We start from the raw sequence: 26,713 nt of genomic DNA on the forward strand, positions 1-26,713 counted from the left end.
AATATCCAGAGTAGTACACACAGGCATTTTATTACATTAACTCTAATTGAAAAATGGATTGTGATCTTACCGGGCTTTTACCGTCTCCAAGGACAACTCCTGAGAACAGCCATGAAACAAAGTGTGCTAAACAAATGGAATTTACTTACGCTCATTGAATCCCTTTAGTATTCAAGGCGAAAACAGCTTGTCTGCCCCTGCATAAAGCAACAGCTATACACGGGCCCATAAAGTAAGGGACTGAAACCACTGTAAACAGCTACATTTTCCATTAACATCATTAACATACGTTTCTACAATTTTTGACAAATTTCAACTGTGCTGATGTTTAGGACGACTTTGTATAGCTTCTATTGACTGTCGCCTGCCATCTATATCATATATTGTAACTGGATGGAGAGGCTTCCATCACCTAGGACAGGAGCCACAGATGACTGATCTGCAGTGCACTGGCCAGTGCTAGGACAGAAGCCCTGTGTCCTGCCATCATCCGGCCACCCTGATGTGCGGGCCCACGCACTGGTCAGAGCACCCTGGTCCAGTCACTTTATGTCCCCATCACCCTCCTCCAGTGTCACTGCCGGGCGTCTGCACCCCGTCCTCTGCCTCCACCGCCCTCCTCCCCTTCTAACCGGCCCCTCATCTGCCCTGTGCCCCGTAATCCCATCTCTCCCCAGTACTTAGAACTGACCGTACAGCTGTTCCAGAACTGCTGCATTGAGCCGGCTGTTTTCCCCTCTGCTCTAGAAGTCTATGGAACTGTCCTAGCCGCAGTCCCGAAGGAGTAAGAGGAAGAAGCGGCTCGGACTGTACCATGTGGGGAGACAGAGGGGGAGCCGCTACATACCCGAAGATCAGCTGCAGAGCTGCTGTGTGACGGAGGAAGGGGGAGTTGTCACACAGAAAGGGACAGAGATGAGGACGGGCATGTGCCAGGGGGGACGTGAAAGGGAAGCTTACCGGGGAGACGTGTCCGCCACTGTGCGGGGATGACGCTGCGGCCGGGGAGACACAGCTGCTGATTGTGCATACACGTGAGAAGCAATGAGGAGGATGTTATATAAGACACAAGGTCAGGATGGCCATGAATAATGGAGGATGGGACGTGCCAGCTGCGGGGTGAGGGCAGCACCTGACGGCGGCTCAAATGGAGGTCCTGCATGACTTCTAGGCAGCCTGACCAGGCGGTACAGCACCAGTGCCACATATATGTGCCATATACAAGTGCCGTATACCGTATGTGCCAAATAGATGTACCATATAGATATACTACATATATATATCATTTGTACCATATATATGTAACATATTCCATATGTACCAGATAACGTACCAAATATATGTACTGTATATCATATGTACCATATATATGTACCATTTACCATGTGCCATATATGTACCATATAGCATGTGTGCCAAATATTTCCACCATAGATTCCAAATATATGTACCCTATAGTGTATCATATACCATATGTACCAAGTATATGTACCATATATACCATTTGTACCATATATATGTAACATCTATACCATATGTACCAGATAATTTATGTATCAAATATATGTACCATGTATTCATATACTATATATCCCAAATATATATGTACCATATACCATGTGTGCCAAATATATGTACCCTATATACCATATATACGTACCATATATCATATGTAACAAATATATGTACCATTTACCATATGTACCAAATATATGTATCATATATTATATGTACCAATTTATGTACCGTATATACCAAATATATGAATGCTATATACCATATAGATGTACCATATGAACCAAATATATGTACCATATACCATATGTACCAAATATATGTCAGTCAGATATTAAAAACTGACCTTGATAGTACAATATTACAAAACGATCTGGATAAGATGTCAGACTGGGCAGATACTTGGCAAATGAGATGTAATGTTGATAAATGTAAAGTAATGCACCTAGGACGGAGTAATCCTATAGCTGCGTATACATTAAATGGAAGTAAACTCGGGACTACAGAACAGGAGAAGGACTTGGGTATTCTCATTACAAATAAGCTGAGCAGCAGCACTCAATGTCAAGCAGCAGCTGCTAAAGCAAACAAGATTCTAGGGTGTATAAAAAGAGAGATTAGATCCCGTGATCCCAACGTATTGTATACCCTCTATAAATCACTTGTAAGGCAACATCTGGAATATGGGATTCAGTTTTGGGCTCCACATTTTAAAAAGGACATTTTGAAGTTAGAGTCAGTTCAAAGGCGGGCAACTAGACTATTACAAGGAATGGAAGGCCTCACATATGATGGCAGATTGAAAAAGTTAGATATGTTTAGCTTAGAAAAAAGACGTCTCAGAGGAGATCTCATTTATATGTATAAACACATGTGTGGTCAATATAAAGGACTGGCACATGACTTATTTCTTCCAAAGACAGTACTGAGGACCAGGGGGCACTCACTGCGAGTGGAAGAAAAGCGATTCCGACAGCTAAATAGAAAAGGGTTCTTTATAGTTAGAGCGGTCAGACTGTGGAATGCCCTACCACAAGAGGTAGTAATGGCAGATACTATAACGGCTTTTAAAAAAGGGCTGGATGATTTCCTCAGTACACAAAACATTGTTGGTTATAAATGACTTAGTGACCAAATGTAGAATTGGTGGAAGAAGGTTGAACTAGATGGACCTAGGTCTTTTTTCAACCTAAGTAACTATGCACCGTATATACCATATATATGTACTAAATGCCATATGCACCAAATATATGTACCATATACAGTACTGACCAAAGGTTTGGACACACGTTCTCATTCAAAGAGTTTTCTTTATTTTCATGACTCTGAAAATTGTAGATTCACATTGAAGGCATCAAAACTATGAATTAACACATGTGGAATGAAATACTTAAAGTGTGGAATAACTGAAAATATGTCTTATATTCTAGGTTCTTCAAAGTAGCCACCTTTTTGCTTTGATTACTGCTTTGCATACTCTTGGCATTCTCTTGATGAGCTTCAAGAGGTAGTCACCGGAAATGGTCTTCCAACAGTCTTGAAGGAGTTCCCAGAGATGCTTAGCACTTGTTGTCCTTTTGCCTTCACTCTGCGGTCCAGCTCACCCCAAACCATCTCCATTTGGTTTAGGTCTGGTGACTGTGAAGGCCAGCTCATCTGGCGTAGCACCCCGTCACTCTCCTTTTTAGTAAAATAGCCCTTACACAGCCTGGAGGTGTGTTTGGGGTCATTGTCCTGTTTAAAAATAAATGATGGTCCAACTAAACGCAAACCGGATGGAATAGTAAGCCGCTGCAAGATGCTGTGGTAGCCATGCTGGTTCAGTATGCCTTCAATTTTGAATAAATCCCCAACAGTGTCACCAGCAAAGCACCCCCACACAGTCACACCTCCTCCTCCATGCTTCACGGTAGGAACCAGGCATGTAGAGTCCATCCATTCACCTTTTCTGCGTCGGACAAAGACAGGGTGGTTGGATCCAAAGATCTCAAATTTGGACTCATCAGACCAAAGCACAGATTTCCACTGGTCTAATGTCCATTCCTTGCGTTGTTTAGCCCAAATAAGTCTCTTCTGCCTGTTATCTGTCCTTAGCAGTGGTTTCCTAGCAGCTATTTTGCCATGAAGGCCTGCTGCACAAAGTCTCCTCTTAACAGTTGTTCTAGAGATGTGTCTGCTGCTAGAACTCTGTGTGGCATTGACCTGGTCTCTAATCTGAGCTGCTGTTAACCTGCGATTTCTGAGGCTGGTGACTCGGATAAACTTATCCTCCGCAGCAGAGGTGACTCTTGGTCTTCCTTTCCTGGGGCGGTCATCATGTGAGCCAGTTTCTTTGTAGCGTTTGATGGTTTTTGCCACTGCACTACTTGGGGACACTTTTAAAGTTTTCCCAATTTTTCAAACTGACTGACTTTCATTTCTTAAAGTAATGATGGACACTCTTTTTTCTTTACTTAGCTGCTTTTTTCTTGCCATAATACAAATTCTAACAGTCTATTCAGTAGGACTATCAGCTGTATATCCACCAGACTTCTGCACAACACAACTGATGGTCCCAACCCCGTTTATAAGGCAAGAAATCCCACTTATTAAACCTGACAGGGCACACCTGTGAAGTGAAAACCATTTCCAGTGACTACCTCTTGAAGCTCATCAAAAGAATGCCAAGAGTGTGCAAAGCAGTAATCAAAGCAAAAGGTGGCTACTTTGAAGAACCTAGAATATAAGACATATTTTCAGTTGTTTCACACTTTTTTGTTAAGTATTTCATTCCACGTGTGTTAATTCATAGTTTTGATGCCTTCAATGTGAATCTACAATTTTCAGAGTCATGAAATTAAAGCAAACTGTTTGAATGAGGTGTGTCCAAACTTTTGGTCGGTACTGTATATATATATATATACACACATATATATATATATATATATATATATATATATATATATATGTGCCGTATACCATATGCACCATATACCACATGTACTATATATGTACCAAATATATGTACCATATGCCAGACAGGAGCTTATCATTGCTGGACTACATTGCAGTACTCTGACACGCCCCTGCTGTGATTAGTTCCTTGTTGTCTATGTACAATATAGAACCGGGTGTAGGTGGGGAAAGCTTTCTCAGTCTGCTGCCTTGCTAAATCTAGAAACTTTGTGTCAGAACCGCTCCAGTAAACCAAATGATAAATTGTTGGATTCAGGGTCTCTTTGCCTACATCATGCTGCTCTCAGATGAGGTAGGGAAAACCTGGTGACAGATTCCCTTTAAAGGTAAGGTGTCGCGTTTTTTTATTTTTGTATTAATAATAGTGATTGTGAAATCAAGTATTTTTAATACAAAATTAAATTAATTTAATTCTAGTTTTACTGAAACACTTGGGGCTGCCATCTTGGATTTGCTGTGTGTAACAACAATTACTCACCTCCTTTAAGGCAGCCCCCTGTGCATTGGGTCTGGTTGTCGGGCTCCGACCCTATACTTAATACAGGACAGCTCCCTGCTGTGACCTGGACGCGCCCCCTGAGCTGTCCAGATCACAGAAGAGGAAGGAAATCGGTGCAATGTTGGTAGAGCTCACAGCGTATGATGTGTGCTCCACTTCCCCTAACACCTGCCGGGATGGATGGGGTGATTGCACCGTAACGAATCCTGGCACGCTGCTCCCCACTCTGCCGTTCAACCCCCCCACCTCACCGCAGACACCCCCCCCGCAGTCTGCCGTGGACCCCCCCACTCTACCGTGGACCCCCCTCCCTGCATATGCTCACCTCAGGCTTCCGCTGCTCCCTGCTATGTACTGTGATCGCTGACAGGACAGGCTGCAGAGTACGCAGGTCTTAGGTGAGTGCATGTGGTATTGGGATACAGTCAGCAAGGCATTGGGAAACAGTCAGTAGGCAGTGTGGGGCATTGGAAAACAGTCAGCAGGCAGTGTGGGGGCATTGGGAAAGTCAGCAGGCAGTGTGGGGGCATTGGGAAACAGTCAGTAGGCAGTGTGGGGCATTGGGAAACAGTCAGCAGGCAGTGTGGGGGCATTGGGAAAGTCAGCAGGCAGTGTGGGGGCATTGGGATACAGTGCGGTGCGGGATACAGTGCAGCACTATGCAGCTGGCCTTAGTGACACTTTAGACATATTAGGATCACTCTGTGGCCACCAACAAAATGGCTCCGCACTGTGATCCTAAACTTCATGCTTTCTTATCCTTTTGGAAACACCCAGATTGGGAGGGGGGGGTGACATCACACACAGGAGAGCAGATTCTGCCCACTTTACTGCAGCTGTAATGTGAGATCTACAGTACTTCTACAGTCGGATTTCAGCAACTGCTCCCCATAGTGTTTAAGAGTGGAAAATATCAAACTTTAAATTTTGTTTTATATTTTTCTCAATTAAAAACAAGTAATTTAATTTAAGCAGAACATTAAAACATTAATACTTTATAGTTTTCAGCTATTGAAAAAAAAAAAAGTATATATATATAATATATATAATATATAATAGTTTTTAAGTAAAAAAGGATCTTATACCAGAATGAACATTCAATGGCTTGTCACACCACAGACACCTCTTTCAGATTAGAACTGCACACATTCATTGCTGCAAGTCGGCTCTTAGCACCGCCGGCAGGAAGCAGATTTTGCCACAGAAAGGCTGAGGTTGTAAACAATACTAATGTGTGCTAAAAAATGTCATGTGCCCCTCACCAACTTCTATAAATTAAAAAACACAGCAATTTTCAATATTCAGGCATTTTTCCAAAGAGCACATATTCATGTGCCACAGTTATAGCCGAAAATCACAAACCATTGACTTAATTGTTAATTGCCATGAAGCATTACTAAATAATACACCAATAGCATGTGAACGTGGTTTGAATCACATACTTTAAAAAAAAAAAAATAATAATAATAATAAATGAGATGAGTGGTTACATTTTGTAGTTTTTATTTAAAGGAGTTGTCCGACATAAACAGCAAACATTTTTTAAAGCTAATCTGTTCAGGAAAGATGAGCACATTACTATATTATGGGGACAGGGATGGGCACATTACTACATTATAGGTGCGGTCACAGATGAGATGTCACTGCTCTGTATTTCTAATGATTGGAAATACAGAGCAGTGATCCTGCTTCTCTCATCTGTGACAGCACAATCACCTCACATCCACTGCACATATAATGTAGTAATGTGCCCATCCTTGTGCCCATAATATAGTATTGTGCCCATCTTATAGTAATGTACCCATCTTTGTGCCCATAATATAATAATGTGATAGTAATGTGCCCATCTTATAGTAATGTACCCATAATATAGTAATTTGCCCATCCCTGTCCCCATAATATAGTAATGTGCCCATCTTATAGTAATGTGCCCATCTTATAGTAATGTGCCCCATCCTGTAGTAATGTTCCTTGGGCTCCTCTTCTTGTAGCAGTGCTCTGTCTTGTAGAATTGCCCCTTAGTCTGCCAGTCTTCACACACGCAAAAAAACAAACACAAATCCTTCTCACCTGTCTTCGTTCCCTCTGTGTCCTGCCTCTTGCGGCCGCAGCCCCCTTGCTGATCGCTGACGATGCAGGGGTTACTGCTGACAGCACTTTATATCAGATGACTGATTTATAGGCGCTGTGCAGGGACACGCTCTGTATACAGCTTCTCCAGTGATCTGCTGCTGGCATCTTATTGGCCGTCGCTGATCATAGCTGTATACAGAGCTTGGCTCTGCAGAGTGCCCGGGAATCAGTCATCTGCTATAAAGTGCTGACAGCACGGCCCCCTGCACAGGCAGTGTTCAGCAAGGGGGCCACGGGCCTGCAAGCAGCATCGGAGGCTGCATGCAGAGTACAAGCAGAGAGACCACTGCACTATGGGATGTGTGGGAGGGTGCGTGGATGCCACGCTCTGTACCTGCCCAGCAGGGCGGCTACATGACGTCGGCTGTGATGCCCATCTACAATGCGAGCATAAGCTCCCGCCCCTGTCGACATGACATCACAGGAAGCAGCAAAATCCCGGCAGGAGTGGTCACATGATCGCTCTGAGCTGGGGGAGAGGGGCTGACAGTAGGACAGGTAGGTAGTTACTATCTACTTACCTGCCCCAATGTAGTCCAATTGTGAAATGACAAGAAAAAAAAAAAAAATAAGCTGGATAACCCCTCTAGCCTTGGTGATTTGAACACAAGCTTACTTAAAGGTGTTTTCCCTCAAAGTTAATTTTAAAGTTAATTTTAATCAATAGATCTTGGAATAATAATAAGTTCCACAATTGGATGTGTTTAAACATAATGTTCCTGTGCTGAGATAATCTTATATGTGCCCTGCTATATACTGTGTAATGGCCGAATCTGACGTGGTCTGATTATACCACATATCCTGGGCAGGGGAGGAAGGAAAGGAAACTATACAGACATTACAGCATGGGATCATAGCTGATTTTTATTTTTTGTTGTGAGGTAAAACATTTCCCTGACCATTTTTAAAAAAATGTTTTACCTCAGAATAATTTGTGATCCAGTGCTGTAATGTCTGTATACTCTTTTGCTTCCTCCCCGGCCCAGGAGCTGTGGTATGATCAGACCATGTCCCTGTACGGTCAGACACAGCCATTGCATAGTACATAGCAGGGAGACATTTATAAGATTATGTCTCCACAGGAAAAAAAAAAAAAAAAAGTAACACGATGTAATTGTGGAACTTATTATTTCAAGATCTAATGATTAAACTTCACATTGTTCTTGGAAAACACCCTTTAATTTCTGATATAATGCACTAATTGGTGAACAGAGAAAGGACCATGCAAGGCAGTACAACAGCTGCCAAGAGTCGGATGCCCACTAATCTAATATTGATGGCTAGATGACTGCTGCTGTACCACTTACCGTATTTTTCGCTTTATAAGATGCACTTTTGTTCCCCCAAATTTTGGGGGAAAGTAGGGGGTGCGTCTTATAATCCGAATATACGGATTATATACTGCAGGGCCCAGGGGAGGTGGGGGCAGCTCTGGAGCGGTGCTGGGGGCTGAGGGAGGCTGGTGAAGGCTGCAGGAGGCAGCGGGAGATCTCCTGCTCCCGCTCATATAATATGCACTGCCGCTGTCCATCACCGTGGTGCTAAAACCGCACCTCGGTGATGGGCTGGGGGAGCGGCACATATATGTGCCTGCGCCCTCCTTTGATGGCACGTGCCCCCCCCCGTGTTAGATATGGCCTCCATGCTGCTGCCCATAGTAAAATAATAAACTCTTTACTTACTTCCTCCAGCGCTGATCTCCCCGGTCTCCCTGCTGCCACTGTGATCAGGCACGCAGAGATGATGTCACTCTGCTGTGCCGATCACATGACCGGCACCGAAAACTAGGAAGTGCAGGAGCTCAGCAGCACGGAGGGAGACAAGAGGGAGGACAGCGCTGGAGAAGGTAAGTAAAGAGTTTTTTATTTTACTATGGGCAGCAATATGAGGGCCATATCAAACACAGGGGGACGTGTGCCATCCATAGGGGGCCATGGGCATCACAGGGGGACGTGTGCCATCCATAGGAGGCCATATCAAACACAGGGGGAGGTGTGCCATCCATAGGAGGCTATGGGCAGCACAGGGAGACGTGTGCCATCCATAGGGGGCCATGGGCAGCACAGAGGGACGTGTGCCATCCATAGGGAGCCATGGGCAGCACAAGGGGATGTGTGCCATCCATAGGGAGCAATGGGCAGCACAGGGGGATGTGTGCCATCCATAGGGGGCCATGGGCAGCACAAGAGGACGTGTGCTATCCATAGGAGACCTGTGCCAGCTTTAGGAGACGTGTGCCATCTATAGGAGACCTGTGCCAGCTGTAGGGGATGTGTGTCAGCAATAGGGGATGTGTGCCAGCAATAGGAGACTTGTGCCAGCAATAGGGGACGTGTGCCAGCACAGGGGGACATGTGCCATAAATAGGGGATGTGTGCCATCAATAGGAGACATGTGCAAGCAATAGGGGATGTGTGCCATCAATAGGGGACATGTGCCATCAATAGGGGACATGTGGCATCACTGGGGGACGTGTGCCATCCATAGGGGGCCATGGGCATCACAGGGGGACGTGTGCCATCCATAGGAGGCCATATCAAACACAGGGGGAGGTGTGCCATCCATAGGGGGCTATGGGCAGCACAGGGGGACGTCTGCCATCCATAGGGGGCCATGGGCAGCACAAGGGGATGTGTGCCATCCATAGGGGGCCATGGGCAGCACAGGGGGACGTGTGCCATCCATAGGGGGCCATGGGCAGCACAAGAGGACGTGTGCTATCCATAGCAGACCTGTGCCAGCTGTAGGAGACGTGTGCCATCTATAGGAGACCTGTGCCAGCTGTAGGGGATGTGTGCCAGCAATAGGAGACTTGTGCCAGCAATAAAGGACGTGTGCCAGCACAGGGGGACGTGTGCCATAAATAGGGGATGTGTGCCATCAATAGGAGACATGTGCCAGCAATAGGGGACGTGTGCCAGCAATAGGGGATGTGTGCCATCAATAGGGGACATGTGCCATCAATAGGGGACATGTGGCATCACTGGGGGACGTGTGCCAGCACAAGGGGGCTATATTTAATATAAGGGGTCCATATCCAGATTAAGGGGGCTAATTTTAGGATGGGGTGGCTATGAGGGACATATACCCTATATAGTTAGATGGACACTGGCATTATAAGATGGACCACATTTAACATTAAATAAACAATAATTCTCTTTTCCTTCACCAAATTTGGGGGTGCATCTTATAATCAGGTGCGTCTTATAAAGTGAATACGGTATATCAATGGGACTTACAGAGATAACTAAGCACTGCAAGTGATGATCCCACTTACCTGAATCATGACAACAGTAAGGAGACACGGGGGATTGAGTCTACAGGGATCAGAGATCTGTCACTTATGATGTAAATTGACATATTTCGTAGCCAATCCACAGGCAGCATGAATCAGAGCCTTGCTGTGATAGAGAAGTCATGTAAGGGTTTACTAAGGCCATGTGCACTTGGTCAGTATTTGGTCAGTTTTTCACCTATTTAAAAGCCATAACCAGGAGTGGGTAAAAAAAATGCAGAAGCTCGTGTTTCTATTATACTTTTCCTCTGATTGTTCCAATTCCAGTTTTGACTGAAAAAAAAATTGAGGTAAAAAACTCACCAAACCCTCGAAGTGTGCATGTGGCCTAAGAGACCCTGTTTCTTTTCAGGGATGATATACTTTAAAAAGTAGGCAGGGGACTTTGTCTCAGAAGACAAGTATGAGAGAAGTTGACAGACGCTTCTCCACACAGTGCTCCAAAAATGTAGGTGCACACGTTAACAGGTGGTCCAAAACCAAATTTTATTTTAATATTAAATCCCTATTTAATGTGATAATCTAAACTTTTTTTTAATATACTTCAATTAAAAATTCCCTATCCTTCTCACACTACTCTAACTGCTTTACTTTTTCTATTATTTCTTTTCTGATGACACTTCGTGAGAGAACCTAAGAGCATGCTGGGATAATCAAGACGTCCTCAGGGGGCCAGTCTTCTGCCAATCCCTGAAACAAAGCATCATCAGTGACCTCCATTTCAGGGGCTGGGCTAGTGCCTGCTCTAATTAGCATGTGTCAGTTGTCAATTCCGACGGATGCTCAGTGGATTCTTGTTACTGTGCTTTGTTCTTCTCAGTGCACTGTGATATGTGCTCTCTCCCTGACTCTGATGAGAATTGACAACCCAGAAAGAGAGTGTACTGTGATTATACCATTTTGTGCACACGTGAAAAACACTGACGTCTGAATGAGGCCTTGAGAAAAGTGTACATAAAGGAACAACTTCTGAACATCATTATAGTAAAGCAATGTGATAAAGAAAATGTTCCCGAAATGATGCAAGACACTAATAAAATGCTAATGAAACAAAACAAGTTATTCTCACAATATCAAATGAATCTCTTCTCACACCACAAGACATGAGGGGTAGGAAGTTCCCAAAACATGTCGTACTGTTACCGGTTTGGGATGGTGGGGACTTAGGGGCTGTAATATAGTGGATATTGGCTGTAATGTGCATCTTATGTTTGGAGTTAGCTTTAATCTCAGTTATTAAAAAAAAAAAAGAAGTTAAAAATATATAGTATATATATTAAATAGTTTCCATTATAAAAAGCTTTATTACTAGAAATAAAAGCTACATAATTGGTATTACTGCATCCATGATAACCTACAGTATACCATAACATTAACATGTTATTTATTATTGTTCAAAGGATATAAAACCAACATACAGTGGAGAGTAGAGGAGTAGTAGTGGAGCCCCTGCCAGCTGCTTAAAGAAGCACTACCACAAACTTCTTTTCTTTAAATGTATGTATATATGCACGCAAAGTAGTGTGAGTGTAAGGGCACGATAACACGAGCGTATAAATTGGACGAGTGCAATGCGAGAAAATCTGCCATTGCTCTCTGCTCCATGTTAGACAATGCTGCAGCTCAGATCAGCGATTTTTTTCTCAGCCCTAAACGGACTGAGGAAAAAAATCGCTGCATGCTGCAATTTTCTGCGAGAGCCGAATCACTCGCACCCATTCAAGTGAATGGGTGAGAGAGAAACATCGGACTGCACTCGGACATTATCCCAGTGCAGTGCGATATACGCACAGGCTGACAATAAAGGAGATGAGGGGATTAACTCCTCCCTGTCCTCCGCAGCGCCCGCCCTTAGCTTCACAGCTGTGACCCGATTGCAAGATCCAGTCACAGTCGCATGACACTCAGCTCACGCTCGCAGCAGAGCCTGAGCCGAGGGTCATTAGCATATCGCATCTGTTGGTCTCGCATCGGATGCCATACGCTAATGTGTTTGCAGCCTATTACATACTGACCTACCGCTGTTGTCTCCGATGTGAAGCGCCAGACTTTTCTTCTCAATAACGTCACTGCATTTCTTACTACTGTAGCAGTTTCTTTGTATGCGCTTTGCATAAGCCACAAGTCAATTTGCCTTGTTCTGACACTCCATACACTTCCATTGTAAGGCCCCGTTCAGATGTCAGTGTTTGATCAGGTACAAGCCACACGCATCGGTATGGTCATACGTGTGTCATACATGTGTCACATGTGTATCACACATGTGACATCAGTGTGACACGTACTGGAGAAAACCATGTTTTCTCCAGTACGTGTCACACTGATGTCACATGGATCAAATTAGTGTGTGATTCATGTGACATCTGTGATGCCGCAGGAAAAACGGACACGTCTCTGTGTGTGTGTGCGGGACCACGCGGGGTCACCCGGTCCATGTGAAAACAAGGCCGTGTGAGTAACTCCAGAGACCATGGATACGTATGGCATCCATGTTAAAACGGATGTCACACGTACCTGAAACACGGACGTCTGAAAGGGGCCTAAAGAAGACATCCAAGTCATTCAGAGCGCAGTGTGACCAGACCAGTCTGATCTGCCAGCCGGGCAGATCAAAGTACGCATGCGCAAGAGCGCAATTGAGGCCTTTGTGTGAAAGACACAGGATGCTCCATGCTAACGGGGCTAGGAAGATAGACAGGGATTGCACAAGATGGAGGAGGTGCCGGACCGAGAACAGTGATGCCCATCGGACTAGACCGCATCCTAGGCGAGTATAATAAAGGTGTTTTTTTACGTTCTACAGAGCGGCCTGGGTTCTTATATACAGCATTCTGGAATGCTGTATGAGGGCTCACTGGTGGTGGCCGCAGCTCATAAGGGGAAAACCTGATGACAGGTTCTCTTTAAGCAGCAGACGATTACCATTAGTGGACTACTTGGCATGCTGCCAGGTAGTCCAGCAGCTGCATGAGCTTGCTATAACCCTGCTTTACAGTAAAATAGCTGCTAGATCTGCAACAGTGAAAACATTGATTTTATCAAAATGACAGCAAGAACCCCAAGAAGTGATATATCGTTGGAATCGTTCTAGTCTCTGTCTCTACACTATGCTTCTCTCAGATGGGGTAGCAAAAACCTGTTGACAGAGTCCCTTTAACGGCATAAAAATTAAAAAGTTTGAAAATTGTGAACATTTTCTACAAATTTCCAATATTTTCACAATAAAACGCAAAAAATATTGTCCTAAATTTACCACTATCATGAAATACAATGTGTCACAAAAATAACAAATCTCAGAATCACTGGGATCTGTTCAAGTGCTCCAGAGTTATAGTCTGTCAAAGTGACACAGAATTGAAAAAACTGGCCTGGTCATGAAGGTGAAAACAAGCTGGGGGGGGTGAAGGGGTTAACAATATTTTACAAATACAGTGGGGGGAAAAAGTATTAAGTTAGCCACCAATTATGCAAGTTCTCCTACTTATAAGGATGAGAGAGGCCTGTAATTGACATCATACACCACAACTATGAGAGACAAAGTGAGAAAACAAATCCAGAAAATCACCTTGTCCGATTTGGCAAGATTTGTTTTTGCAAATTATGGTGGAAAATAAGTAGTCATCTAAAAACATGCAAGATTTCTGGCTCTCACAGACCTGTAACTTCTTCTTTAAGAGGCTCCTCTGTCCTCCATTCATTAGCTGTATTAATGGCACCTGTTTGAACTTGTTATCAGTGTAAAAGATACCTGTCCACAATCTCAAACAGTCACACTCCAAACTCCACTATGGTGAAGACTAAAGAGCTGTCGAAGGACACCAGAATCAAAATTGTAGCCCTGCACCAGGCTGGAAAGACTGAATTTGCAACATGCAAGCAGCTTGGTGTGATGAAATCAACTGTTGGAGTAATAATAAGAAAATGGAAGACATACAAGACCACTGATAATCTCCTTCGATCTGGGGCTCCATGCAAGATCTCACCCCGTGGGGTCAAAATGATCACAAGAATGGTGAGCAAAAATCCCAGAACCACACGGCAGGACCTTGTGAATGACCTGCATAGAGCTGGGACCACCGTAACAAGGGCTACCATCAGTATCACACTACGCCGCCAGGGACTCAGATCCTGTAGTGCCAAACGTGTTCCCCTGCTTAAGCCAGTACATGTCCGGGCCCATCTGAAGTTTGCTAGAGAGCATTTGGATTATCCAGAAGAGTGATGGTAGAATGTCAAATGGTCTGATGAAACCAAAGTAGAACTGTTTGGTAGAAACATCGTGTTTGGAGGAGACAGAATGCTGAGTTGCATTCAAAGAACATCATACCTACTGTGAAGCATGGGGGTGGCAACATCATGCTTTGGGGCTATTTCTCTGCAAAGGGACTAGGACAACTGATCCGTGTACATGAAAGAATGAATGGGGCCATGTATCGTGAGATTTTGAGTGCAAACCTCCTTCCATCAGCAAGGGCATTGAAGATGAAACGTGGCTGGGTCCTTCAGCATGATAATGATTCCAAGGACACCACCAGGGCAACGAAGGAGTAGCTTTGTAAGAAGCATATGAAAGTGGCTTAGCCAGTCTCCAGATCTCAATCTCATAGAAATCCTTTGGAGGGAGCTGAAAGTCCATGTTGCCCAGCGACAAGCCAAAACATCACTGCTCTAGAGTAGATCTGCATGGAGGAATGGGTCAACATATCACCAACAGTGTGTGCCAACCGTTTGAAGACTTACAGAAAACGTTTGACCTCTGTCATTGCCAGCAAAGGATATATAACAAAATATTGAGATGAACTTTTGTTATTGACCAAAAACTTATTTTCTACCATAATTTACAAAAAAAATCTTGCCAAATCAGACAAGGTGATTTTCTGGATTTTTTTTTTCTCATTGACTCTCATAGTTGTGGTCTACCTATGATGTCAATTACAGGCCTCTCATCTTTTTAAGTGGGAGAACTTGCACAATTGGTGGCTAACTAAATACTTTTTTTCCCCACTGAACTTTGTTCCCCCCCAAGGGAACTTGAACAAGCAAATGCAGTATATTGGAAAACTAACAATCTCCTGAAGCCTAGCCACATAAAAATGCAAACGTAGCGACAACAGGGGCCTTCAGCGGACCCTGACTGCCATGGCAAAACCATCAGCACCTTGTGATTACGACACTTTGGCAACTGATGGGTGACTTATCCCACATCCTGGATTTAACCAATTACAGTGAGAACAGAAAGTATTCAGACCCCTTTACATTTTTCACTGTTTGTTTCATTGCAGACATTTGGTAAATTCAAAAAAGTTCATTTTTTTCCTCATTAATGTACACTCTGCCCCTATCTTGACAGAAAAAAACAGAAACATAAAATTTTTTGGAAATTTATTAAACAAGACCAACTGAATTATCACATGGTCATAAATATTCAGACCCTTTGCTCCGACATTCATATTTAAGTCACATGCTATCCATTTCCTTCTGATCCTACTTGAGACCATTCTACTCCTTCATTGGAGGCCAGCTGTGTTTAATTATACTGATTGTACTTGATTTGGAAAGGCACACATCTGTCTATATAAGACCTCTTAGCTCACAGTGCATGTCAGACCAAATGAAAATCATGAGGTCAAAGGAACTGCCCAAGGAGATCAGAGACAGAATTGTGGCAAGGCACAGATCTGGCCAAGGTTACAAAATAATTTCTGCAGTACTCAAGGTTCCTAAGAGCACAGTGGCCTCCATAATCCTTAAATGGAAGAAGTTTGGGACCACCAGAACTCTTCCTAGACCTGACCGTCCAGCCAAAGTGAGCAATCGTGGGAGAAGAGCCTTGGTAAGAGAGGTAAAAAGAACCCCAATATTACTGTGGCTGAGCTCCAGAGATGCAGTAGAGAGATGGGAGAAAGTTCCACAAAGTTAATTATCACTGCAGCCCTCCACCAGTCGAACCTGTATGGCAGAGTGTCCCGACGGCAGCATCTTCTCAGTGTAAGATATATGAAAGCCTGCAAAGAGTTTGCAAAAAAACACATAAAGGACTCCCAGATTATGAGAAATAAGATTCTCTGGTCTGATGAGACGAATATAAAACTTTTTGATGATAATTCTAAGCAGTATGTGTGGAAAAAAAACAGGCACTGCTCATCACCTGCCCAATACAATCCCAACAGTGAAACATGGTGGTAGCAGCATCATGGTATGGGAGTGTTTTTCAGCTGCAGGGGCAGGATGAGTGCTTGCAATTGAAGAAAAGATGAATGCGGCCAAGTTTAGAGATATCCTGGAAGAAAACCTCTTCCAGAGTGCTCTGGACCTCAGACTTGGCCGAAGGTTCACCTTCCAACAAGATAATGACCCTAAGCACACAGATAAAATAACAAAGGAGTAGCTTCAGAACAACTATGTGACCATTCTTGACTGGCCCAGCCAGAGCCCTGAGCTAAACCCAATTGAGCATCTCTGGAGAGACCTGAAAATGGCTGTCCACCATCCAACCTGATGGAACTGGAGAGACTCTGCAAGGAAGAATGGCAGAGGATCTCCAAACCCAGGTGTGAAAAACCTGTTGCATCATTCCCAAGAAGACTAATGGTTGTACTAGCTCAAAAGGGTGCTTCTACTCAATATTGAGCAAAGGGTCTGAATACTTATGACCATGTAAAATTTCAGTTTTTCTTTAATAAATTTGCAAAAATGTCTACATTTCTGTTTTCTTCTGTCAAGATGTGGTGCAGAGTGTACATTAATGAGAAAAACAAAATGAAATTTTTGGAATTTACCAAATGTCTGCAATGAAACAAAAAGTGAAAAATTTCAAGGGGTCTGAATACTTTCCTTATCCACTGTATATAATACTTTCTGTGTTTCACAGCTTGGACCTAAAATGAATGGAGAGGGTTGAGCTCCTGAGCCTGGGCAATACAATTGACAAAAGTCAAACATGTACATCACAAGATTAGAAGATGCTGTGTATAAATTGTTTGTTTTAAGTTAAGTTCAAAAACGGCATGCGCTGTTATGTTAATTACCATTGAAAAGTCATCTGGGCGGTTCTGTTTTCCTAAGGAGTCATGCACTCCAGTCTGTAAACCTGTCCTTGAGTTGACTGACTTATCCAAGACAATTAAAACATGTGAAGACTATTGCACTGATTCATCATTTGCATATTTTAAGTGACTTTGCATTTTTATCTTGAGTTATTAATTGCCATTCTTTATTTCAAAGTCTTCAAAATGGTGCACTTGATTCATGAATTTGGAGCAAAGTGAAAAATTATATTTTTCTTATACCTTGAACTGTTTTTGCACTAGCATACTAAAAAATACACTAGAGAGGGGACTGGAGTAGAGTTGCAAATTTTGCAAATTTCTGAGTTAAACAAAAACATCTGGAATCACTAAACTCCACCCACAAAGCAGAAAAAAACAGGTAAGTACATATCAAATAGACACTGCTTCCTATAACCATCAACAAGCTTCTCACACCTCTCAACTGGAAGTTTGGATCACTCTTCTTTTGCCAACTGCTCCAGGTCTCACATATTTGAAGGCGCCTTCTCACAACAGCAATTTTAAGATCTCTCCACAAGTGTTCAATGGTATTTAGATAAAAACTCATTGCTGGCCACTTCTCAACTCTCCAGCTCTTTATTTGCATGCATTTCTGGGTGCATCTTGAAGTATGTTTGGGGTCATTGTCCTGCTGAAAGACCCATGATCTAGGATGCAAACCCAGCTTTCTGAAATTGGGCACTACCTTGAGACCAAAAATCCTTTGGTAATCTTCAGATTTCATAATGCCTTGTACACAGTCAACGCACCCAGTGCCAGAGGCAGCAAAGCAACCCTAAAACATTTTGCACCTCCACTATATTTCACTGCAGGTACTGTGTCCTTTTCTTTGTAGGCCACATTCAGTTTTCGGTATACAGTAGAATGATGTGCTTTACCAAAGAGCTCTAAATTGGTCTCATCTTTTCAGAAGACACTTTCCCAGAAGACCAGAAGAATTTTGGCTTACTCATTTACATTTTGGTAAATGGCAATCTAGCTTTTTTATGTTTGTGTCAACAGTGGGATCCTCCTAGGTCTGTTGACATAGCGGTTCATAGAGTTTAATTTCATTCAAATGTTGCTGGATAATTCGCGCTGACACTGATGCAATATGAGCCTGTAGGACAGCTTGAATTTCTTTTCAACTTGATGGAGCTGCTTATCCACCATCCAAACTATCCTGCATTGCAATCTTTCATCCATTTTTCTCTGCCATCCACATCCAGATAGATTAGCTACAGTGACATGTGTTGTAAACTTCTTGATTATGTTACAGACTGTGGACAAAGGAACATCAAGATCTCAGGAGATGGAATTGTAACCTTGAGGTTGTTGATAGTTTTAAATAACTTTGGTTCCCAAGTCTCAAACCAGGGCTGTGGGGTCAGAAAGCCAAACCTCTGACTCCGACTTCTCAATTTCCCTAACTAATGCCGGCGTCACACGGGACGATCTATCGTGCGATCGCACGAGCGATCGTACCCGCCCCCGTCGTTTGTGCGTCAGGGACAATTAGTTGCCCGTGGCGCACAAAGTCGTGAACCCCCGTCACACGTACTTACCTCCTGGATGACCTCGCTGTGGGCGGCGAACATCCTCTTCCTGAAGGGGGAGGGACGCTCGGCGTCACAGCGACGTCACACTGCGGCCGGCCAATAGAAGAGGAGGGGCGGAGATGAGCGGGACGTAACAGCCCGCCCATCTCATTTCTTCCGCATTGCCGGCGGGATGCAGGAAAGCGGTGTTCGTCGTTCCCGTAGTGTCACACAGAGCGATGTGTGCTGGCACGGGAACGATGAACAACCGGAGCACAGAAGGAGGACCAACTTTTTGAAAATGAACGACGTGTCAACAAGCAACGATAAGGTGAGTATTTTTGCTCGTTCACAGTCATTCCGAGGTGTCACACGGTACAATATGTCTTACGATGCCGGATGTGCGTCACTAACGACGTGACCCCGACGACATATCGCCCGATACAGGCATATGAAAAAGTTTGGGCACCCCTATTAATGTTAAGTTAACCTTTTTTCTTTATAACAATTTGGATTTTTGCAACAGCTATTTCAGTTTCTTATATCTAATAACTGATGGACTGAGTAATATTTCTGGATTGAAATGAGGTTTATTGTACTAACAGAAAATGTGCAATCCGCATTTAAACAAAATTTGACCGGTGCAAAAGTATGGGTACCCTTATCAATTTCTTGATTTGAACACTCCTAACTACTTTTTACTGACTTACTAAAGCACTAAATTGGTTTTGTAACCTCATTGAGCTTTGAACTTCATAGGCAGGTGTATCCAATCATGATAAAAGGTATTTAAGGTGGCCACTTGCAAGTTGTTTTCCTATTTGAATCTCCTATGAAGAGTGGCATCATGGGCTCCTCAAAACAACTCTCAAATTATCTGAAAACAAAGATTATTCAACATAGTTGTTCAGGGGAAGGATACAAAAAGTTGTCTCAGAGATTTAAACTGTCAGTTTCCACGGTGAGGAACATAGTAAGGAAATGGAAGAACACAGGTACAGTTCTTGTTAAGCCCAGAAGTGGCAGGCCAAGAAAAATATCAGAAAGGCAGAGAAGAAGAATGGTGAGAACAGTCAAGGACAATCCACAGACCACTTCCAAAGACCTGCAGCATCATCTTGCTGCAGATGGTGTCAATGTGCATCGGTCAACAATACAGCGCACGTTGCACAAGGAGAAGCTGTATGAGAGAGTGATGCGAAAGAAGCCGTTTCTGCAAGCACGCCACAAACAGAGTCGCCTGAGGTATGCAAAAGCACATTTGGACAAGCCAGTTACATTTTGGAAGAAGGTCCTGTGGACTGATGAAACAAAGATTGAGTTGTTTGGTCATACAAAAAGGCGTTATGCATGGAGGCAAAAAAACACGGCATTCGAAGAAAAGCACTTGCTACCCACAGTAAAATTTGGTGGAGGTTCCATCATGCTTTGGGGCTGTGTGGCCAATGCCGGCACCGGGAATCTTGTTAAAGTTGAGGGTCACATGGATTCAACTCAGTATCAGCAGATTCTTGAAAATAATGTGCAAGAATCAGTGACGAAGTTGAAGTTACGCAGGGGATGGATATTTCAGCAAGACAATGATCCAAAACACCACTCCAAATCTACTCAGGCATTCATGCAGAGGAACAATTACAATGTTCTGGAATGGCCATCCCAGTCCCCAGACCTGAATATCATTGAACATCTGTGGGATGATTTGAAGCGTGCTGTCCATGCTCAGCGACCATCACACTTAACTGAACTGGAATTGTTTTGTAAACAGGAATTGTCAAATATACCTTCATCCAGGATCCAGGAACTCATTAAAAGCTACAGCAAGCGACTAGAGGCTGTGATTTTTGCAAAAGGAGGATCTACAAAATATTAATGTCACTTTTATGTTGAGGTGCCCATACTTTTGCATCGGTCAAATTTTGTTTAAATGTGGATTGCACATTTTCTGTTAGTACAATAAACCTCATTTCAATCCAGAAATATTACTCAGTCCATCAGTTATTAGATATATGAAACTGAAATAGCTGTTGCCAAAACCCAAATTGTTATAAAGAAAAAAGGTTAACATTAATAGGGGTGCCCAAAGTTTTTCATATGACTGTATATCGTACTGTGTGACGCCGGCATTAGACTCAAACTCCGACTCCCTCATACATAACTCATCTTTAAGTAATACATTTACTGTAGTAAAATGGTAACATCAGGCTTTTAATCATTATTATGATACAACAATCAAGCTGTTTAGATAGAACATAAAGGATATTTATTGGAATACAAATTCAGAACACAAAAAACTTTATTAACCACTTAATGACTGCGGGCAGTAATCTTACATCCTAGCGGTCATAGTGTTAATGATCGGCGACACATCTCAGCTTATTTCTACAACTGACATGTGTTCCTGCCAGGCACCAGCGGAATCGCGTTCCGCCCGTGTCTTTTAACCCCTTAAATGGTGCTGTCAATATGTGGCAGCGCCTTTATGATAGTGATCGTGCTATAACTTAACTCACAAGGCCTCCACCGGACGTCACGTGACGTGATCATGTGGATCCGGTGGTTGTCATGGTAGCACAGGGTCATGTGATGACTCCTGTGCTCACATGACTAAGGTCCTGTAAAAAAAACAGCCGAGTACTGGCTGTTACAAGAGATGATCATTCCTCTTGGTCTGAGCGATGCTGTTCTGATCAGAACAAATGAATAAGCGATCAGATTGCTGATCCATATAGCCCCCTAGGGGAACTAGTAAAAGTTTAAAAAAAAAAAGTTTTGAAAAAATAAAAAAACCCTAAAAGTTCAAATCACCCCCTTTTCACCCCATTGAAAATTAAAGGGTTAAAAAAATAAAAAATATACACACATTTAGTATCGCCACATTCATAAATGCCCGATCTATCACAATATAAAATCAATTAATCTGATTGGTAAATGGCATAGCGGGTAGTAGATAGCTACTGGGTAACAATTCACTGAGAAAATGGACAATAATAGCAAAGTGAATGATAGAAATTACGCCTAAAAAATAACCTTTAATATTTCCAAATAGTAAAAAGGTCAGAAAAGGACCTGTATTAAAATGGACAAGACAAAAAACAAATACAAAAAATATTGCCAGGAACCATTTATCATGATCCTGAAAACAGACCAACTGGCTTTTCTTGAATCACCTTATAATTATTGATGTAAATACTGTATCCAATAGTGACAAATGCCGCAAAAAAACGGCAATGACGAGATTATAGGAAAAGGAACGGTCTTACCCCATCTGCCGTGTAACCTATTCCCTAGTTGGTAAAGCACTGGTGCTGGATGGTTCTGGCTACCAAGGCAAGATAACCTGGTCCTAAACTGTATGACTCAGGATCCCCACAGGTTCCAAACATACATCCAGTGGTGTGCATATTTCTCCCAACGCGTTTCTTATATCATCAGGGGAGAGAACTCCAAATTTCTGGTCACAATAATGACCCACACAACATGGCACAATAATTCCATCCAGACCAGGAAAATCCAGTTGGTCTGTTTTCAGGATCATGATAAATGGTTTCTGGCAATATTTTTTGTATTTGTTTTTTGTCTTGTCCATTTTAATACAGGTCCTTTTCTGACCTTTTTACTATTTGGAAATATTAAAGGTTATTTTTTAGGCGTAATTTCTATCATTCACTTTGCTATTATTGTAAATGGCATAGCGGCAAAAAAATTCCAAACGCCAAAATTAAACTTTTTGGTCGCCACAAATTTTGCGCTAAATGCAATAACAGGCGATCAAAATGTAGTATCTGCGCAAAAATGGTACCGTTAAAACCGTCAGCTCAAGATGCAAAAAAAAGCTGTAACTGAGCCATAGATCCTAAAAAATGAGAACGATACGAGTCGCGGAAAATGGAGCAAAACGTACCCCACTTTTTTGGACAAACTTCTGATTTTTTTTTTAACCCCTTAGAACAGCGGTGGGGAACCTTTTTTCTGCCGGGGGCCATTTGGAAATTTCTACCAACCTTCGGGGGCCGCACTAAATTATTTGCTTAAAAATTACCCTAATATATTTTGTCAAGTTAATTAACTCACCCTTACACCCCTATTATGGTGGCTGCAGCTGCTTCTCTTTTATGCGGCTGTGATGTTCGGTGATATTGTTCATGCTGCTTCTCACAACTGCTTTTCCAAGTTTGTCTCGGTCTGGAGCGCAGTCAACAGATTTGTAAATCATACACATCACATAGACACTGGAGGCACATACATCACAGGAGAGGCTGGGGGCATATATACATCACAAGAGGGGTTAGGGGCATATATATATATATATCACAAAATGGGTTGGAGGCATATATATAGTACATCACAGCAAGGCTTGGGGGTATATATTAATCACAGGAGGGGCTGAGTGCATATATACATCACAGGAGGGGCTGAGGGCATATATACATCACAGGAGGGGCTGGGGGCATATATACATCACAGGAGGGACTGGGGGCATATATACTGTACATCATAGAAGGGATTATAGACATATATACATCACAGGATTGAATAGGGACAGATACACATCACAGGAGGGGCTGAGGGCATATACACATCACAGGAGGGGTTGGGGCTCAGACATCACTGGGGGGCACAGACAGTACTGCAAGGCACGTACAGCACTGGTGGCAGCACGGACAGCACTGGTGGTGGCACGGACAGCACTAGAGGGGCACAAATAGAACTGGGGGACACAGACAGGACTAAGGGGGCACAGACAGCACTGGGGGGAGGCACAAAGCACTGGGTGGGGGTGGCACAAAGCACTGGGAGGGGGGCACATAGAACTGGTGGGTGTTCACAGTACTAGGGGAGTACACAGCACTGGGTGGAGGGTGTCACAGCAGCAGGAGGCCCACAGCAGCAGTAGGCAGGAGACGCACAGCAGCGGAGGCAGGAGACACAGAGAATGCGGGAGGCAGGAGGCTCACAGCACCGCGGGAGGCATGAGGCTTACACCACCACGGAAGGCAGGAGGCTCACAGCACCGCGGGAGGCAGGAGGCTCACACCACCACGGGAGGCAGGAGGGCTCACAGCAGTGCGGGTGGCAGGAGGTACCAGGCAGCGTGGGTGGCAGGAGGTTCCAGGCAGCGTGGGTGGCAGGAGGTTCACAGCAGCGCAGGTGGCAGGGGACTCACAGCAGCGCGAGTGGCAGGGGGCTCACAGCAGCGTGGGTGGCAGGAGGTTCACAGCAGTGCGGGTGGCAGGAGGTTCACAGCAGCGCGGGTGGCAGGAGGCTCACAACACCAATGGAGGCAGGAGTCTCACAGCACCGCAGGAGGCTCACAGCACCACGGGAGGCAGGAGGCTCACAGCACCGCAGGAGGCAAGAGGCTCACAGCACCGGTGGTGGCTCTCAACACTGTGAGTGGTAGAAGTCTCACAGCACAGCGGGTGGCAGGAGGCTCACAGCACCGCTGGAGGCAAGAGTCACACAGCACCGCGGGAGGCTCACAGCAGCGGGAGGCATCTACAAAAGGGAGTCCGGTAAACCTGATGCTTCCTCTTCTTCTGTGGGACAGGAGAGCAGTGCACTCACGCTTACCCCGCCCACAAAATACGTCCTCAGCACGCTGGCACAGACCAGGCCAGCGTGCTGAGAAACTAATGGTATGAGCGCCACACAGGGATTTAAAGGTCCGGCAGCCGACAAGACCGCACCTGCCGCCTGAGTACTGCGGTCCCCTGGAATGTACCCAGGGGCCGCAAAAAAATTAATCGGGGGCCACATACGGCCCCGCAGGCCGGAGGTTCCCCACCCGTGCCTTAGATAAAAGTAAACCTATTCATGTTTGATGTCTACGAACTCGCACCGACCTGAGGCATCACAGAGACACATCAGTTTTACCATATAGTGAATACAGTGAATAAAATATTTTATATATATTATATATTTTATTCACAGTGTTCACAATCATTCAATCGCACTTTTTTTTGCAATTTTTCCCGCATTTGGAAGTTTTTTTACCGTTTTACAGTACACTATATGGTAAAACTCATGGTTTATTTAAAAGTACAGCTCGTTCCACAAAAAAACAAGCTCTCACATGATTATATTGACTGAAAAATAAAAAAGTTATGTCTCTCGGAAGAATGGCGAAAAAAAATCGGAAAGCACAAAATCGGCCGGTCGTGATGGGATTAAATGCACTATGCAGTAAGTGGGGAAAAAACAGTTTTCAACAAAAACTTATAGAAAATAGTGAGAGGAAAAATACTAAAATACTAGCTCACCAATATTAATAATAAACCAAAAGTGAACCTACTGATAAAATCTAGCCTTTAATGTTAAGATGAAAATATATACTTAAAAAAGAACAACACATGTAAATTCAAGCCGGACAGTGGTCGAAAACCTTCTTCCTTCCAGAAGATACTGTATATGCTGTACACAGCACCAACCACAATGGTGAATCAGTACTTATTATATGAGGGAACTGAGCTCATACGGTATATAACTACACTAAACAATATGCCAATCACAGTGAGAGTATAATGAGAATGGTCACACCAGTTGTGTTGATCCAGGATTATATGGAATCGGTTCATCAGCCCAGCTGCAACTACTCAATCAGATGATCTGTCATGGTGAGATCTTGATGCCCTATTGTTGCCCAATATTGCACAGGCCCTGGCGTCCCAAAAAGACTCCCGCGCTGACAAAGGCAGTCCACAACTGACAACTACACCATAAGTGTCCCTGGATTGTCGAACAAAAAGTGTCTTCTGACACATTTCTTTTCTTTGTATGAGAATCACTGGCTCTACACTGACCCAGTCTTTTGGAATGGTGTAGAGCAGAGGTCCCCAACCGCCGGTCTGCGGACCAGGACCGGGCCGTTGGGGGTCCGCGGCGCCACTGACAGCTAGCTCTGCGGCCCTGCGCCTGGTCAGAGCACGCTCTGTGTGGATTGATAATGTTCTCTGCCGCAGCCGTGACAGCTCGCAGCCCCCGGCAGAGAACATTATGCAGGATAAGGCGGGGCATCGGGCAGGTCTTTGTGACGCAGCCCTCCACAGCACAGCATGGTACCTGTTGCACGGGACGGGGCGGGGCATCGGGCAGGTCTTAGTGACACGGCCCTCCAGCACAGCATGGTATGTACTTGACGGGGTGGGGCGGCAGGCTCTCCTCACTGACTCGCCCCCGGCAGAACATGTTATGTGGGGCGTGTCGGGGCGGGGCAGCAGACTGGCCTCATTGATGCGGCTCCCGGTACCGGTGTTCAGTGTGTAGCGCTGCTAAGCAGCAGTGCTGTATACACTGACGCTCAATGTACAGTGCTGCTACTTAGCAGCGCTGTACACCGAGGTCTTGCCAGCATCCTCCCCATACAGCGCTGTCTGGTGCGTATAGCAGTGCTATAATGTAGTAATTGTAGTAATTATATAAGTATGCACTAAGCTCCACCCCTCCATAACCCCGCCCCCATATGACCAAAGCTCCGCCCATGTCCCACCGGGCCATGGAAAACTGGTCTTGCTTAACCCCTTCACGACCTTTGACGGATCTAGCCGTCATGGTGCCCTGGTACTTAAAGACCCATGACGGATACATCCGTCATGGCGGAATCGCGGCACCAGAGCACCGGGCACCGCCATCGGTTTTAAAAAACTGTAGATTCGGGAAGGAGAGGACTTGTACCTGACCTCAGGAGGGGTGGTGTCTCCTTCCCGGACCTACGGAGGCTGTGATTGGCTGA

General features: G+C 44.2%; 1 protein-coding gene across 4 annotated transcripts in view; it reads right to left on the reverse strand.

The window, feature by feature from the left end:
- AMPD2 (adenosine monophosphate deaminase 2) overlaps positions 1-26,713 on the reverse strand; it is a 190,669-nt gene that overhangs the window by 145,686 nt on the left and 18,270 nt on the right. The window contains exon 1 of one of the 4 annotated variants that reach the window (XM_075335750.1): positions 961-1,063. The exons of 1 other annotated variant lie outside the window; for it this stretch is intronic. In XM_075335750.1, the coding sequence (XP_075191865.1) occupies positions 961-1,030 (70 nt within the window). In that variant the 5' untranslated portion in view covers positions 1,031-1,063. Of the gene's footprint in view, positions 1-691; positions 780-960; positions 1,064-26,713 lie in introns of those variants that run through there. 2 more of the 4 variants (XM_075335752.1, XM_075335751.1) reach the window with 2 other exon arrangements.

The sequence above is a fragment of the Anomaloglossus baeobatrachus genome, chromosome 2, assembly GCF_048569485.1.
Source record: "Anomaloglossus baeobatrachus isolate aAnoBae1 chromosome 2, aAnoBae1.hap1, whole genome shotgun sequence".
NCBI classification, from domain to species: domain Eukaryota; kingdom Metazoa; phylum Chordata; class Amphibia; order Anura; family Aromobatidae; genus Anomaloglossus; species Anomaloglossus baeobatrachus.